Source organism: Prosopis cineraria, unplaced genomic scaffold, assembly GCF_029017545.1.
Source record: "Prosopis cineraria cultivar Desert tree isolate PC_DT_omini unplaced genomic scaffold, ASM2901754v1 PC13, whole genome shotgun sequence".
NCBI classification, from domain to species: Eukaryota; Viridiplantae; Streptophyta; class Magnoliopsida; order Fabales; family Fabaceae; genus Prosopis; species Prosopis cineraria.
In genome coordinates this window covers 4,131,174-4,149,744 of record NW_026555344.1, presented here as the reverse complement: position 1 = coordinate 4,149,744, position 18,571 = coordinate 4,131,174, and the positions used below count along the sequence as shown (strand labels likewise).

Here is an 18,571-nt window from a genome sequence, read left to right as displayed (position 1 = left end):
TAATAAAGATTAGTGAGGTAAAAGGAATTTTTTTACCAAAAATTGGGTTTTTCTTTATGAAAAAGACATTCCAAGATAAAACTCCGAGGGGGTGACGACGAGATTGTATTTTAAAGAAAGATAAGTGACACCGAGAAAGTAGATAAGATAGGATATGAAAGTTCACACGCCACCTTTACCAAATATTTACTTAAAAGAAATTTAGAGAATCTAGTCTCGTTGTTTTTCTTTTTTGTCCCAACTTTAATATATACATATATTATTGTATTAACCTTTTAATTTAGAGGTAAAACTCTTGGGAAGTAATACACAAAATTTTCAAGCTTCATTGAGTTCCACTGACAGAGTTCAGTATCCACAGCCACATACACAATCAAAACCCAGAAAATGAAACTTAAATATATATGCCTTTATACATACATACATACTATATATATATAAGATGGAAGAAGAAAAAGAACCAGTCAAACTGAGGTCCGAGATAGTACTTTCCATCTCCAGGATCCCACGAAGCATTTGCTGTGGCTCCTTCCTTCCTGATCTGAGGAGCAATCTTATTGAAGGAAGCTAGTAATCTACAACTCGTTATACATACACACACACGAAAACAAAACGATGTTTCCCTTGGAATCTCTCTTCCGTGTACAAAACGCATCCATTGGCCAGATATTTTATAGTCAAAGTCTCTTGCCTTCCTCTGTCAACGATCCAAAGCACTCATGATCACCCTGTAAAACCACATACACGCAGCACCATATAGTTAGAAAGTCAAGGAAGAAGCAACTCAACCACATCTACTATTTCATGCGCCAAGCAAGAAGCAGAGGGTTTTTAAAAAAAAAAAAAATAGAGAGAGAACCAATCGGAAATGTTCGGACTTGTAGACTCAGGTCGCTCTGCTTGAGCTGGCGATTTTCTCCTCGTGAATTTCTTGAAATCACCAACTGGAGTCTCAGCTGCATGCAGAAACCCATAAACATAATCAAATTTTTGTGATAAATTTTCAACTGATCCGGAAAGTATAGCTCAAAGTCAAAACTAGAGAGCCTAATATTCAAAATAAATTAGAACTTTCTAGTTCATGCGTTTACAAAAGAGGAGATGATATAAAAAGAATGTAACTATATAACATCTCATCTCATCTTTTAAGTTCATTCATCCAGAGAATTCGAATTGTTAACCTAGGATCTCATTTTTTTTTTTAAATATAAGAATTAAGCCGTATGCCTTTAGAATCTCTGCATCCAATAGGGAAGGAAGAGAACAAAATAGAAGGGTTGAATTGTACTTCTGAAAGCTTCGTAATGCAAAAATCTAATATCCATATAAGAACCTCTTATCTGTCACAAAATCTACCCCTAAACAGTACTCGAATCTCAAAATTCAGAATTCTAACATGATAACAACATAGAACCATTCCCGTTTCTTCCATACAATCTTCCATTGAAGCGCATAACCCAGCCAACGTTCGATCAGACATTAAAACAAACAGATAGAGGGTGAGGAGAGAATTACGGGTAGAAGGCGTGCGAGGAGTGGTGGGGCCGGAAGGGGAGTCCGGGAAGAGGAGGGATCGGAGGAGAAGCATCGAGAATCAGAGCTGGTGCGAACAATGGTGATGCTCCGGGTGACGGTAGGCGGCGAAATCGGAGAGGTGGAGGAGGCAGAGAAGGAATCGTACTTGCGAAGTTTTCCGAGGCCGGACTCCGGAGCAGGGCCGGCCAGCGTTTCGTCCCAGAGCTTGTGAAGAAAACCCATGATTTCAATTAGCTTTCTTGTCTCGAACAATATTGAAAAACTCAGGAACGAAACGTAGAGAAAGAACCAATTTTTTTTTTTTTGCTTTTTTTTTTTTGTTTTTTTTTTTTGGGTTGTTTTGGCTTGCGAGGGAAGTGAAAATGAGTGTACTTATAGAGAGAGAAAGGGAAGATGAGGGCGAAGATGCAGTTGAATTGAGGAAGGTTATTGACGGCTTCATTTCTTGGTTAAGCTCCGGCTAATGTGGCTTTCTTTAGAGCCATTGAATTCTTGTTTCTATTTTCTCTTTTGTTTCTCATAAAACCTAAATTCATTTTGTGAGTGTCTATGAAAACATGCAGTCCTTGCTTTAGTGGTTAGTTTTTCAAAATTTTGATAATTTATACTTTATAAAAATAAAAGTACAATAAAAAAATATTTGACAAAAATTAATTTGTTGTTCCTTATAGTTTTCCTTACTAAAGTTTATTTTATTTTAATCAAGTCAAAATTTAATAAATCAAATTATAAGTATTCAATTAAAATAAAATAAATTATATGGGCATAATTCAAAATTGAGAATAATTATAAAAATATGTAAATTAATTTTTTTCAAAATATTATAACAATGAAAACATTTTAAAATTTATCGATCCATCCATGCATACACACACGCATATATACACATGTATACATACATAAATAAAAAAATATATATATATATATATATATCAAAACAATAAAAGCAAAAGAGTGTGGAGTAACAAAATAACCCTAATTAGTCTAGTTAATTAACTAAACCCTCTACTCAATTTATTTAAATCCTTAATTAAACTGTAGACTGTTACAAGAGCCACATCAGAAGGGTTTTAAAAAGCTTGCTTGACCATAAAAATGATAGATTTTCTAACATTCATTGATTCTAGAAAAAAAGGCCATTTAAACCATCAAGCTCTGAAACTTTGAGGATGCTCATATCAAACAAAAGCCCTTTTGATATCCAAGCCATTCAATTCTTAATAAAACTAGGAGTAAAGGTTGAGTTTCGAGGGCTGCTTATTTAATCTTATTTTTTTATAAAAGTTTAGGCTTAAAATTAGTTTTTTTTTTTCTTTCCATGTGAAAATGCACTGTTTGGCTTGGCACTTAATGCCTTGGAGAAAAAACCCTAAGCCACAACACACACTTGATTGTCAACTTTGCAAATTTGCTCTCCTTCTCGCTGTAGGTGCTCGTCTTGTGATGTCTAATTCTTGTCACATGATCTTTGATTCTCAAGTTTAGGTGATCTCTCCTCTATTTGATTATCTGACTACCTCATCTACATCTTTAAACTGATTATTCTCTAGTTTTAACTTTTGTTAGCATGATTATTCTTTGCACCAGCTAATCAAGTTTCCTCTGCCATTACTGCTCACACTCACCTCATCACTGCCCATTCTCTTTGTTATTTTTTTTGGTTTTGTTTCACCGTGACTTTTCAATTAAGTATAAAAATGAAGGCCAAGATTTCTCTATTGGGTTATTGATAATGTTTTGATCAATTTCTTTCAAATTTCTTAATTTTTATTGATATTGATGACTCAAGAATTGATTGTATTGCTTCAAATTGACTTCTAAGAATTTTTAATTTTTTTTTCAACTTTGAAGCTCTTGCATATTCTATAGAATCGGTGAGTTATGAACGAATAAAAATTAGCTGAGGAAATCTAACATGAAAGAACAATTTAAATTTTGGATACAAAAGCATTGATTAGAAAAACAAGATTGGTATTGAGTTACCATATTTTATTTTAAAATTTTTCTAATTTTTTCTAAAATTAACTTACAGGATCAGCCTTGAACTCTTTGAATAAGCACGAGATCTCAATAATGGGGCAATTCAAGGGGAATTAGGCTTTATGGCTTATGCCTTTAGGAGCTAAGCCTGCCTATTTTTTAACTCTACTTTTTAGCCAAAGCTCTGTAGCAAGCTCGTTTTAATAACCAAGTATGTTATGGAACAACTCAAAGTATCCCTGACCCAGTTTTCCAATATAATAGCAAAGTAAAAAAGGAAGTAGCCGCATCTTTAATAACAACATTCTCATAAACCCACTCCCTATTATTATCTTTTTTGACATCTACTCTATTCCGTATCCTTCTTCCATTCACCGCATAGTGAAAAAACTTTGTATTTTTATCTCCATCTAAATTCTACTCTTGTCTAGGTTTCTGTGTCCAAAGTGAATTTCCTTGGATCATGACTTCCTCAAGCTCTAGCCCAGGCTCATATTGAAGTGTTTCTAACTTTTTATTTTGTGAACAAGTAGCAAGCTTTTGAGTTATACCATCAAGCCAAGCCAGAAGTATTCATTTACACGCCTCAGTGAACTGAAAACCTCCTTATTCCATTCATAACAAGCTTCTGCAAATGCCTAGGTTTTAGGATTCCATTATTCTTTATTATCCCAACCACTTCTAACAAATTTGGGAAAATCATCATGCAAGACCCAAGGAGAAATGAAATAAAATGAAATAGAGGATCAAAGCTTTTCGGTTTGGTGCGTTCCATCAAATTTAAGTAGCAGAGGTCTATGATCAGATTTATAAAAATGCATATGTAGAACCATGACATTTGGAAATTCTTCAAGAAATTCAGCATTAGATAGCACTCAATCAAGCCAAGCCTCCGTAGTAAATCTTATATAATTAAGTTCATGCTGCTCCAACCATTGACAAAAGTCTTTATCAACATTAATTCTAAAAGGAGCATCAGATTTCCTCTCATCAATGTGAACCCAAGGGCCACTAATATTCAAACTAATTTGCTTCAAATTATCCCAAAGGGGACGTGTTCAAACCGGATTTGGATTAGCATAAATAGTGGTAACACAACCCATATGACATCTAGTAATTTCAATCGAAAGGTGAGTGAATTCAGCATTAGGCCCCAAAATATTCACAAATTTAATTGCATCCTTTCAAAAAAAACCCAAATGCCACCACTATAACCACCAGCATCAATAATAGTATAATCATGAACATACTTTCGTATCAATTGAAGTTTTCTGACAAAGAGCCCAAATATGTGTGTGATTGAGTGTGTATTTTTCTCTTCAAAGGAAAGAATGGACATTGAAATTGTCTCATCATGCTTTTTATTTTAAAAAAGGTCTCGTTACGCTTTCATTTTCATAAAAATAAAGATATTTTTTATGAAAAAAGTAATAACTATTTATCATCATCATCAACATCATCAAATGGTACCATTTTTTAGCATTTTTAGTTTTGATATCGATAATTTGTCATGTATCTGGCAAGGTGTATTCTTTACTTTCAATTGCATTGTACAAAAAAGTGCGGTGAGCTGACTGTATGCGAAAACAAATCGTGCATCGTTCAAAAAGGTGTATTCATAGTTTTCAATTTTTCAAACTGATTTTGTTGAAATTAACTGAAATTTATGATCATTCAAGATATTTCAGGTATTTAATTTTGTTAAAAGTTTCAAATTTAAGTCTTGCGTGCATAAAAAAAAATGCTAGTTAGTGGTCAAGTTTGATTGGATATATTTACAAATAAAGAAAAGTTGGAATACATCTTAAAGTACCATTAAATAGTGATTATCAAAGCGATTATTAATTACTCTCACTAATTTGTATTATAAAGCATGTCTAATTATTTTGCCATGATAAAAAACAAGTGATTGAATCATTAATTTCATCCTAAAATTAAATAAAATTTCAGTTTTACTGTTATTTAAATGAAATTTTTTTCATAATTAATGAGTTAACTAGAGGTAATATTAAAAAAATATAATTAATGTTTTAAAAAATATCTTATATTAAAAAACAGTAAATACCTCCAAAAATGTCTCCCAATAATATCAAAGAAAGGGAAGAGGAGAAGGCGGATGGGTGGGACTTGGGAGAAATGAGCCGAGAGGAAAGCCGATGACGTGGAAAACCGGAATATTGGCAGAGAGAGGGGGGACACGTGGGCCCTGTTTTGACAGATAAGCCATTCCCCCCACAAACCTGCAATATCCGTCCACTAACCAAAACCTGATGCTGACGCCCCTTGATGTGGGACCCACCGGCCCCAAAAATTAATAAATTATCCGTCCTCTCGGAAGATGATGAATGCTTCTCTAACCAATTAAGCATATTTTTGGTCCAAAAAAAAAAAAAAAAACTCAACTAAGCATATTTATACTTTTGCCCCAAAAAAATAGCATATTTATGCTATGTTTTATGAGATTTAAAAAAATTAAAATTTATTAATTTTATTTAAAAATTTAATAAATTCTTAATTTTAGTCATTCAAATATACTCTCTCTATTTAAAAATATAAAACATTTCTTAAAGAATTAAATGTTCAAGAATGTACAGTATTTTTAGTTTTTCGAAGTGTAATTATTATTTTTTTTAATAGTGCTTCTATTGATAATCACTTTATATTTATTGTAGGGTATTTAATAGGGATAAATATAAAGATAGAGTTAGTTTGAAAGTAAGTAACTACTTTATTAAGGGTGAGATTCAGTTAAAAATACCTTATATTTTTTAATAGAAGAATATATGTTTTAATAACATATTTTGTCTCACCAATATTTAATAATGTAACTTATAAAAAGAATTAAAAAAATTTTGTGATAAAAATTTAATGATATAATTTATAAAAATAATTGAAAAAAAATTATCTCCCAACTCATAAATAAGACCAGAGAAAATAAAAGATAGGAACCCTAATATAAATAAATATTACAAGATGTATTGATAATTTTATATAATAAAATAATTAAGGGTATTCAAAGCTGTATTCGTTTCAATCAGTCAGTACCTTTATTGATCACGTCAAGATAAATTTATCCTGACCTAAAAAAATTGAGATAAGATGAGACTCGAGATTACTGTTTGTACGTCCCACACCCCTTATATAGTACATTTTTTTTTCTTTTATTTTTATATCTCAATCAGTTTAGATTTAGCATGCCGCTCGCTTGTTTAAGACCCTCACTCTTCAATCTTCACCATCACCTTCACTCTTTATGCAAATGCTTATCTGACTTGGTCTTTTTCCTTTTATCGTAGGTTAATTGTTATAGTATTATATTGTCCGCTAACAATTGAAGTTGACTGAAACCAAATTATTATCTACTATTTAAATAATAAATGACAACAAATCAATTATATAAAATATCATCACTTCCATCTTCCATAATGTACTAAGATTAGATTATCTACCGCACACAATCTTGTAGACTTGTAATTGTTATTATTGTAACTTAATAATTGATTTTAAGAAGTCGTGATTTATAAATCTGTGTTATTTCATTTTAAAATTAGCAAATTATGTGATATAATATTTTAATAAATATTATCATTCAAGCTTGTCTCATAATTTTGCTTTACCAAGATATTCCAATCTCATCAATATTCCCAATGAAATGAGACGATTTTCAAAATAAAAGAAGATAAGAATAAAAAATCAATCTCAATTATTTTTTAAAACGAGAAACGGGACATGATTATAGTCCCAAGAACTCCTCTAAAAATAATTACTATGCCGGGAGGGATATGAATGTAATTTTATTATGGGCTTGATGATAACTATAGGAGAGTGTTTGGGAATTGAGTTTGTATAGATGGAGACAGTTGAACTTGCACAAGACATAAAGTAGCGGCGTGGGATGAGAATGTAATTATGATGCCATCTAACGTTGGTGCATAAATCTATGGTGCCTAATTATCCACTTTGTCTGGTGCCTCCCCTTAACATTAGAATGGGCCGAACCTGTGTGTTAGTTGCTTCCTATTTTGTTTCGAATGAGATCTTTTCCCCACCTCCAAACCACATCTGACTTCCCCTTTCGGTCTCCCCTTCAAAATTAAAACTCATGCATCCGAACAGAAACAACTCGATGTCACTTTTCATGGAGTATGATTTTTTTTTTCCTTTTTTGTATTGCTATAAAAATTAATGATAGCATGAGGATGTTGTTGCCGTTTTTGTAATGAATTAGAATTGATACTTAATATATAATACTAGTACTTTCTCTAATATTATTTATAAGATTGAGAGAAAAATATTTTTATTTTAATTATTTATATGGTGTCACATCCTTACTTTCAACACTTTTTGTAATGCGATTGGAAGCAATATGGTTTGGACAAAATAGAAATTTAAGATCATAAATTAAAATTCATAAATAAAAACAAATTGTGAGGTTACTAGTCATTTGGTAAATCCAAATTATTTTGCTGAATTTTGAAATTCGTATGAGAATGCTCTAAGCTTCTCAAACTATTGAAGTCATTTACACATAATTACTTTTAAATATTAGTAATTATCATTTTCTCCTGGACAGGCTATTACTCAATTGTTTTTATTCTCTTTCCTTTTTTTTTATAACCTAGTAAAAAGTTTAACTATCTAAGGGGAAAAAAATCAAGGATATTCTCTCTATAACCATAAAATCTAACTCCAATCTTACTAAATCCTGTTTGAATTTTTACGATCATTAAAATCTAACTGTGATTTTTTTTTTTAAGAGACTTAAGGCATTAGGATAAAGTTGTTAAATAAATTTGTCTCTATTTAATTTTGCAACTATTTTGATTATTATCTAAGATTGATCTTAGAGATACTTTAGTTACCCTCTTGAGCCCTATTTATTCATTTTTACCTATTCTGATCATTTTTAGACTTTAACTTGCTCATTTCTTAATTTTTAAATAATTTATTGAAATCTCTAAGAATATTACACTTTTATCCCATAAAAAACCTTTAAATTATAATTTGGTTCTTGAGAGTCAATCAATCTTTTCAAGGCATTTTAGAAATTTTGAATTAATTAGGCTTAATAGATTACTAAATTCTAATATATTCTTGAGTTTTTAAGAATAAAATTTGGGATGTGACATATGGTATGTTATTTATTTTTTTTAATTTCAAACTTCTTCTTTTGTCCCCTTTAAATGTTGATGTATTTCATCTGATCCTTATTATAAATTATTTTTAACCTCCTTATCGAATTCAAGAAGGGTCAATAACTCATTGTTAAATTTTCCTTAAAATTAAAAAAATATTTAACTTTGCCTCCATTAAAAAGAAAGAAACACAACATTTGAGGAGTTATATAGAGACATTAAATTACAATTAATTTATTCCGTCATTAATTAAATAGGGAAAAATTGTAAAATATTAATTAATACGACTTATATTGAGGATTAATTAATTCAAGTTCTTTTTTTACCAGCAATTAATTCAAATTCAAGTCTTAGGTATATAGCTATGATAAATAATCGTTGAAAGGGTTTTATCACTAATGTGATCCTATTCATTTCGGTGAATAAATAATTGGTAACTGTATGACAAAAAAGTACTTGCTTTTTTTTTTTTTAAAAAAAAAAATGCCTCCTATAATAAAGGCGGGGAGCAGGTCATTGAAATATTTCTCTTGGGCTTCTGACTAATCCTTTAATACGAGTAAGGTAAGATAATGACAGCACGCCGATATTGTTTTTTTTTTTTGTAATAAAATAAAAAAATAATGTAATTTTTAGTCATTTATGCTTGTCTCAATTATTAATTTAATTAGTCAAATTTAATTTTTATTAATGTAGTCCCTTAAATTTACTTTTATTATCGATTGGTTCATTATTGTTTAAAAAAAATATTACATTATTAAAATTGACTAACATAAATAACAAAATATTAATAACAATTATATAAATTAAAAAAATTATCATTATTTAGTTAGAAAAACAGATTTTAAAATTTAAAAAAATAGAAAAATAAAACACACTGTAAGTGATTATGTTGGAAGAATTAAACTAATATGAGGATTAACTAATTCTCATTTAGTTATATATACATGTCAGGTCATCAATATATTTTACAAGTTCTATTATTTTAAAAATTAGTTTTTATTTTAGAACTTAAATAACTCACATGATAGTTTAAGAAAGAATAAAAGACAATGTTAAAAAAATCAAATTGATGAATAAAGTAAATTTGTTGGGTTAAAAGTTTTATTATTTTTAAATTAAATTTATTATTGTAATTCTAAATGTACGTATTTGAGATAGCTTTCTCAACGGCATCTTTTGTGCTCCCACTATTAATGATTTGCAATTAATACAAAACTTCCTTTTTCTATTTGATATCAACATTGATGCGTTTAACTCTTGAACTAAATATCTGAACACAAATTGTCTTTTATTTTTATTTTTATTTTTATTTAAAAAATGGGATTAAAATTCTATTTTTGCTTTATAGTTTGCTTAGTATAAAATATTTGATTAACCGCATATTGTTATCCGAATGGACAATCTCGCATCTATCATTGACTCCAAATTACGCAATACGAAATATAGGTAAGCTATAACGATTCATGAGAAAAGCAAGCATAGGCGCTCTTGGAAATAATTTATTATTCAGAGGGTAATTTTTGTTAAAAAAAAATATCCAACATATTAACAATAAGGAAAAGGAAAAGAAAGCCATAAAGGTAAAGTCAAAAAATTAAAAGAAATTAAATGGTGGTTTAATTGAACAGGGCCACACTCCAAAAACTGATAACTTGAAAATATATTTAAAAAATATTTAATATCCCAAACTATCGAACATTGACTTTTGGAAAAGAAGAAATGCCCCTGTTGAACTTCATAACTATCTTTTCCAAATGTAATTAATAACCACACTAACTCATCCGAAAGTTATATATCAAAAAAGCAAGTTTTGGATGTCGACCATCTAGAAGAATTCTGATAGAACAGAGGACAAACTCATGAGCAAGAGATGCTGAACAAGGTCATTACAATTTGTAAGAGATTTCCACAAAACAGTAAAAATTCTTTTTCCTTCTCTTGAACTTGTGAATTGGAACTCTCATGTGGATGAGAGGGTAATTATTTAAAATCCGCTTGGATTTTAATTAGATATAATTAATTAATATAATTAATTTTAATTATAATTAATTATATTATAATGCAATTTGTTTGAATATTATTGGCTGAAATTGATTTTAACAGAATTAAAAATGTTTGAATGATTTAATTAGAGTCAATTTTAACTGTATAAATTATTATAAAGGGTATTGTTTTTTAAAATTAAATTATTGATAAAATTATATCTAATATTATTAAATTTATTAAATTTTATTTAAGAAGTAAAATATATTATTTAACTTTTATATCTGATTAATTATGAAAATTTAAATTATATTAATATTAACAATTTAAATAAACTAGTCTTCATACCCTGTTTTTTTCTTTCCCTCTCAATATGTCGAATATCTTTCCTCCTTAGTTCTCACTCGTTGATCTTTTTCTTCCATTTTTTGCGTCTCTTCCATCATCTTCCTCGGAGGTAGCGTCGTGGGAAAGCACTTTGTTCGTGCAGTTCATTCGCCATTTTTTTTCACCCAATTTAGATTGATTGGGCTGTATAAATGTGAAGGTTGGTTGTTCTCTTCTTCATGCTTCGATCATATAAATGATACAGCTTCTTTTAGTTTCAGTAAGCCGCATATGAGTTCTCAATTTGGGGATTTCATCTGTGAAGCTCCATAAACTCAAACCCCATCCATCCTCACCACACACGACATGACTCCCTGTTCATCACTTGTTCAATGCCTCTCCCATAAGCTCCATCCATCTCCGTGGGGCTCTCTCTCTCTCTCTCTCTCTCTCTCTCTCTCTCTGTGTGGCTGTAGCTCTGAGATGGCGAATGGCGATCAGCTTGATGGTAGAAGGACGATTTAACACCCTTGTTTTAATCTCCTAATTAACTAAACCGAATTAGGGTAATTAAGTAAGTGGAAGTGGTGTGTGGTTAGAGAGATCTAATAATCATATTTGACATTATTTCAGCCCTAATTATGAATTTGGTATTAAGGTGGGCCACCTGGCATCAAAAGGAGAAGAAAAAAGAAGAGTTGATGTTGCTATGTCACACGTCAGGGCATGGAGATCATCCACCGCAGCGCATGGACACTTCTAATGCGAGGGAGGACCTCTCTGCGGCGCATGGCCATTTTCTGTAATTTATCAGGCGTGAATTAATGCAAAACAAAATAGAGAAAAGGAAAAGAGAGAACAGAAGAGGTGCACCAAGCTCTACTAGGGTTTACTTGTGGATGACATTATAAGTATTTTAAAGGCTACAAATACCTAAAGTAAGTATCACACTCATTAATCTTCTCATTTCCTCCACATTTATGAATTTATGGTTAAGATTTGATAGTGAAATTGAAATTTCAATCCATATAGGTTATGGGTCTGAATTTATTGATTTAAATGAAGTTAATGGTAGTAGATTAGAGTATTTAAATCTAAATATAATGAGTTTTGGTGTCTTGGGTTGTTCGGCACCATTAATATCCAAAAAGCTCATTTATTATGAGTGATTGAAAGATTGTGATACCATTAATGGAGATTTAATGGCTTATTAATGTTATTGGGGACTAAAAGTAATTATTAAACTCAAGGGATAAGCTCAAATTCTTATTGAGTGAATGTTGGGCAATTTAAAATTGGAGATTGGGGGTTTAAATGCTTGAGTTGGTAATGTTGATGAAATTCAACTTAGTTGATTGTAGTTTTGGCTCTTGGTCACCTATTGTATTGAAAATTCAAGCTTGAAAGCTAGTAAATTGAGGAGTAAACCTTTAACCTCTTAAAAGTTTGAGGTAATTAGAGGAAACTTTACTTTGATTAGTTATATATTAATTGATTGTAAATTGATTTATGTTGCGAGTGTGGCATGTATGGGTTGATTTTCAATGTGAAAAGCATGTGCTAGTTTTGATGAGTATATAAAAAATTGAATGTGCATAAAGTTATTATGACTTGAAATGCAAATACCTAATTAAGATGTTTTTGAATATAAACATGCATATGTCTTTAGAAAAATAAATGTGATGATTATGTGAGATAGATGTGTGTTGATGAGAAATGGATATTGAGAAGATGATGAGAATACACACTTGGGTAGCGCATGATTATGAGCCCAACGTGATTGTTGTGATAATGAGTAAATGAAAATGAAAATGTTAAAATAAGTGAGTATTGATTATGACATGATCAGTGGCGAGAGTTCGCTTAGGGATTGGGAGTAGAGAAAATTTATATAATATTTAAGTCGCCCTCCGGCGCACGGGGGTATAGCCTTATCTCACAGTTTGTCGATGGACTGTCCCATAATTTGTTGAGGGATTAGAACCTAGCTATCTCTACTGGTTCAATGAAGATAATAGCTTAGGATATGAGACACCCTAGATATTCAAGAATGGGGGAAGCCGTAGTCCGAGATGAGTCCTATGATCTTTGATTGAGTCATATCTTACGATTGGTGAGCTTATGTAGTCCAGCCACATGGACGAAGCCATATTCAGTGTTATAACCCACAGTTTCAGTTTGAGGATATAAGATTAGTTAATCATTGTCTAAGTAAATATATGACATGTCACACATATTAAGTGGTGGCAAGTCGCATGAATAATGGGTCATATCACATATCTAAGAATATGGTGACAATGCACGTAGTTTATGAGAAATAAAAAAGTTATTTAATGATTGTTGATAAATTATGATATATATAAGCTTGTTTTTACATACTTGATTTCCTATGTATGTACTTGGTTTATAATTGATATATAACTGCATATGACAGATTCAACCTTGGTTACTGAGCATCTAGACTCACCCATTTCATTTAATACTTTTTAAGCTCTAGCTTTGGTATTGAGAGGTAGAAGGCTAAAGAGGCTAGGAATTAGCACATTCCTTTTTGTATGCCTCTAACTTAGTTTATTTTGTGTAATAGCATATGTTTACCAATTTTAGAATGCATGCCATCATACTTGCACTATTTTGTTGTTGAGAATGTTAGATTTATATTTTGGGCCTTAAGGTTTTGTGTATGTTGATATATTTTTGTTAATAGGACTAAAATACTAGTATAAGTGTAGAAATAATGATTTGAACATGTTTTGAATGATTTAGGCAAAATGCAAGGATTAACTTCCCCTATGTTTTTGGTAAAATGGGATTGAGAAGTAAATTTTTGTTATACTGTTGTTTTAATGCTTGTGACGTGTTGTACTGGTAGTCTTAGGTCTATTGAACATGGTCCAGGTGTTAGGAAAGGCTTTTGGTATATGTTGAGGGTTTTGAACACCCATTTTGTATTAAGGTTGTGAAAAGTGGTTAAAATGTGTTTGGGTGTCCAATTTTTTAGTATGACTTGTTTTGAAAGTGAAACCCATGCCATTAGCTAATTCATATAAAGAGCTTTATGTAGATACTTAAATTATGTCATTCGGAGTTTGGATAGAGAGTCGGGGCACGTTAAAAGTTTCCCAATTCTGCTGTAAAATGATAGTAGCATCAGTTAGCGCATGCGCTTGAGTTGCGTCTTGTGGCACAGAGAGCAATACACCGCAGCGCAGCATACATGAGCCATAGCGCATTGCCCTGTATCACAGCATATGTTTTGTTTTTCAACTGTTTTTGACTTTCTTCACTCCTCTAAGGTATCTCATGTTTTTGTAATTTATTTTTACTTTGATATGAAAATTTTAATTAATTTTAACTCATGTTTATTTAAAAAATTTGGGATCGTTTACTTTTGAATTAAACTTTGATAATTATTTTTTTAAGTTAAGTCTTTAATTATCAAGAGCTATATTGATTAATTATATTTAATGGACTGAGAATATTACGAGATTTTACAAACGACGCCTGAGAGAGAAGAGATTCAAGATAGCGAAGGAGGGGATGCCGAAAACAAAGTCTGAATGCATATAGGAGAGGGTAATATTGGCAGGTGGAATTCTGACAAATTATTTATTATGCTAATGGTAAAATGAATTCACAAAAGCTCTGTGGGGTAACTTATTTGTAAACGTGGTTCAAAGCTCATTAATCGATTATATGATATTGTGCTGTTTGGGTAATTTCCTTTCAAAACGTCATTTGCTCCCAAAAAATCGATTATCAAGGCAAACCAAACAGGCAGTTAGAGTAACTCTCTGGAATTTGGAGACACCTGTCGATGATCTTGATAAAGGCGGAGAGAGGAAAAATAAAAGTATAAAGGTTGGTTTAGTTACTAGAAAAGATTGAAATGGAATTAATTAAAAAAATAAAAATAAAATAAGATGATAAAAAGAAATAGGTAAGCTCCATTCACAAGAGAAAGGAGTAATTAGTTTATAAGATTAAACATCATGATTTATAACATTTTTGAAGGGTATAATAATTACTACATTTGTAATATATATTAATGAATTTTATCATACTTCAAATATAAGAAAATGGTGATTTAATTTATTTTTGTTCTGATTTTCTTAATCATTTTTATTATATTTCTTTTGAGTAACCAAACAAGACTAAAGTATTTTTATCTACGAACCTCAAAGAAGGAAGTGATTGCTGATTAAATTAAATTATAGCTACTGGATTGATAATCTTACTTGACTGGAGATACAGATAGACGTTGTCTAAAAAATAAAAATAAAATAATTAAAGAGATGGCGCTGTGTGTTTGCACTTTGAATAGGACTTGGAAGCAGATTATATAATGTAGGACTTGTTAATAATATGTACATGTATTGGTTAAACATGCCGCACTAAATAAGTCATTCTACAATGCATAATATAGATTTTTATTATATTAAAATAAAACAGATACATACTCCTCCGGTCTGAACTCTGAAATATTGGTCATGTTCTAGAAGCTAAATCTGGTCCCCAATATTAATTCCAAGCAGGTATGTAAGTTTTATCTCAAACTGAAATTCCCAAAATAACCTTATTCCCTTTAGCTTGTTAACGCACATTTTCTTTTTATTCACTTTGTCTTTAAAGGAAAACAAAAGAAAAATAATATTATATAGGCTGATTGCACTTTTTACTCTTGAAAGGGCTAGTTTTGAAATTTTATTTATAATTATTTTTTATATTTTTATTATATTGATATTGATGAGATTGATAAAAATGACTTATAAATAGGATTGGAGGGAATATTAGTTTACTACCTCTGCCTTTGATATAATTGTGATTTAATTTTTATGAATTAAACCGTTCTTTTTATTTTTTCATGTTTTTTTACCAACATTTTTTTATGTTTTGAAAACTATTAAATCCTCGTGCAAATGGGTTGAGGCTTTTATATATATATATATATAGAGAGAGAGAGAGAGAGAGAGAGAGAGAGAGAGAGAGAAATTTCACCAAATGATTTCCAAAAAAAAAAAACCAAAATAAGACGAGTTACTAATTTGTTTGTAAAAAATTGGATCGAAAGTTTTTATTTGATAAAACATTTTCAATCAATAATGGTTGTATTGTATCAAGGGAAAGAAATTTGGTTTTCCTTATTCAAGAGTAATGATTAAATTTCATAAAAAAATTATGTTAAGAATTTAATTAAGCTCAATAACATTTAAATTTGGTTAGATAGTATTAGATATTTGTTGGGGCAAAAAATGGGAGTTTCGAGACAATCATTTGCATTTTATTTTTTATGGTCAAAACCTATTATCTTGCCCTTTTTTTCCAGATCATCTGTTATCGTCTTTTCTTTCTTTTGTTTTTCTTTTTTTTTTTATATTACGCCAACCATTATCATCTCACTTGGGACTAGGGAGACCGGAAAGCAGGTATTTCCTAGGTACTTTTCTGCCGCGTACGGCCCAATGACAAATTGGGTCTTGGCCCAATATCTCACCTTTTGGGCTTTTCAAAGCATAATAGAGAAACTCAAATGATAAAACAACACGATCACACTTACTTCCCAACACATTAATCCAATGATATATGAAAAAGTCAAACAGCAACTTCATCTCCAAACTACAGGTTTTGGAGAGTACGAGGCTTTAAAATCTTTTTGAGTACAATATTTTTCTTTAATATTTCAAAACTATATATATTGCCTCTACCATTAATAAATATCAACTTTGATTATTAGTTGACAAAAAATTTACAGAAAGTAATTTCAAAAGTTACAGAAAATAACCTATACATTAAAGATAAAACCCAAAAAATTACAAAAAAAAAATGATAGAGTAAATTTTATTGGCCGTTTTCTCTAATTTTTTTTTATAAACTAACAATCAAAATTGACATTTCTTAATGATAAAGGCAGTATTATATTGTTTTGAAATTGTAAAGGAAAAAACTGTATAAAAAATGAGTTTAAAATTTTAGATGCTCTTAAATTATATTTTAGAGGTGAATTTTCCATTTAACCTAGAAAAAATCCAAAAACTTATTGAAGGAAGATTGCAATCATCTACTTAAATAGTTCTAAATATGAAAACGTTAGTTGCAAATAGCAAAAAATAAAAATATTTAACTCCTATAAAAACATTTACAGAATTTTATCTAAATACATAAAAATTGATTTTTTTTTAATGAATTATTGATAAGGAGCATGAAGAGTGACTTTAATGGAAGCTACAATAATAAATTGACTGGCATATGGTAGGGGAAAGGAATGAAGAAAATAGGTTGACAGATGCTCTTTTTTTAAGGGTAGGGGTTGGAGTAGGCAAGAGTTGTTGATTTGGCTATACCAAGTTGCCTCATCCATTTAATTAAATTAAATGTGATGGTTCATGTTTGTCCATCACAACTTGTGCCATTTTGATTGTCTTCACTCTTTACCGCAACTTGTTCTTTCCATTATCATGACCTTTCAAGTCTTGTCCTCTGAAGATCACGAAACTAAGCAAACATGTCAAAATTCAATTGAAAAATACGCTGAGATGATACGGAAAAGTGGGAATCATAGTTTATAGCTTTGCTTTAGACAAATATATATTTTTTACCTTGAATTTTTTCTCAATTATTTTTTACCTCTTGAATTTTAACTCGAAAGATATCCGTCTCTATGATTTTTTTTTTTACTCAAAACAATCATGTCTTTGTAGTTTTTTTAGTTAGAATAATTTAATTCATATGATTCATTAAATTAACGAATTACTAATGGCTAAATTGTTACAAGTTAAAAGATCAAGAATTGAATCACCAATTGGGAGAAGCTTTTAGATTAAAAGTTATATTTTATTTTCACTTCACACACACACACACTGAAAAAGATAGTCATGCGTAGGCGAATCCAGAAGAAAATATTATTTGTAATTAAGTGATAGAGATAATTAGGCAAGCGTGCACACGACGTGGCACGAAAAGAAAGTACAAGTTGCCCAACTTACGTAGGACACAACGAGGGCGTCAACGTAATAAAGAAGGAAACAAATCCCATCTCGTCAGACCCCTCAAGCATCCTCGGGCTTATTCTCAATTCCATTATTTTTTTTAAATTATTAATTTCAATCATTCCCATTTAGAGTCATGTTTCATATATTAATTAACATACAGGGAGAAAAATACAAATTATCTTGCATGATTTTCATTTTTTCCCCTCTCCTCTTTTCGCTTCTTTCAACATCTAAACTTTGTCTGGCATTTCGAATTTTCGTCGATTTAATTGCCAACAATCGAAAAAGGCACGCAATAAACATAGGAGGCAACTTTTGAGTGAGAATGATATTCAAATTTTGAAAGAGAAAATTAACGACAGTTTCATTTTTAACAAAATCTATTAAAAATGACTTAGAAATATTTTGTAAACAAAAATCACTATTACAAACTCAAAATTATATTTATGATTTAAACGCTTTATTTGTAATTTAAACGTCTAAATCTGTAATTATTTGAACCCATATTTATATTCATTGTTTTTAAATTTTTTATTTTAAATTTTTTATTAAAAATTTAATTGTTACTAATTTTTTTTCTTTCAAAAGCCAGTCATTCTCCTTTCTTGAGCCATCGGA

The 18,571-nt window shown here is 30.3% G+C and overlaps 1 protein-coding gene across 1 annotated transcript; it reads right to left on the bottom strand.

The window, feature by feature from the left end:
- Positions 1–303: 303 nt before the first annotated feature.
- On the bottom strand, positions 304–1,918 carry LOC129291544 (dormancy-associated protein homolog 4-like). The gene is given in 4 exon segments (XM_054928973.1): positions 304–728; positions 860–956; positions 1,516–1,582; positions 1,585–1,918. Coding segments are annotated over 4 exon segments (366 nt in total). The 5' UTR covers positions 1,759–1,918; the 3' UTR covers positions 304–700.
- Between the last annotated feature and the right edge of the window lie 16,653 nt (positions 1,919–18,571).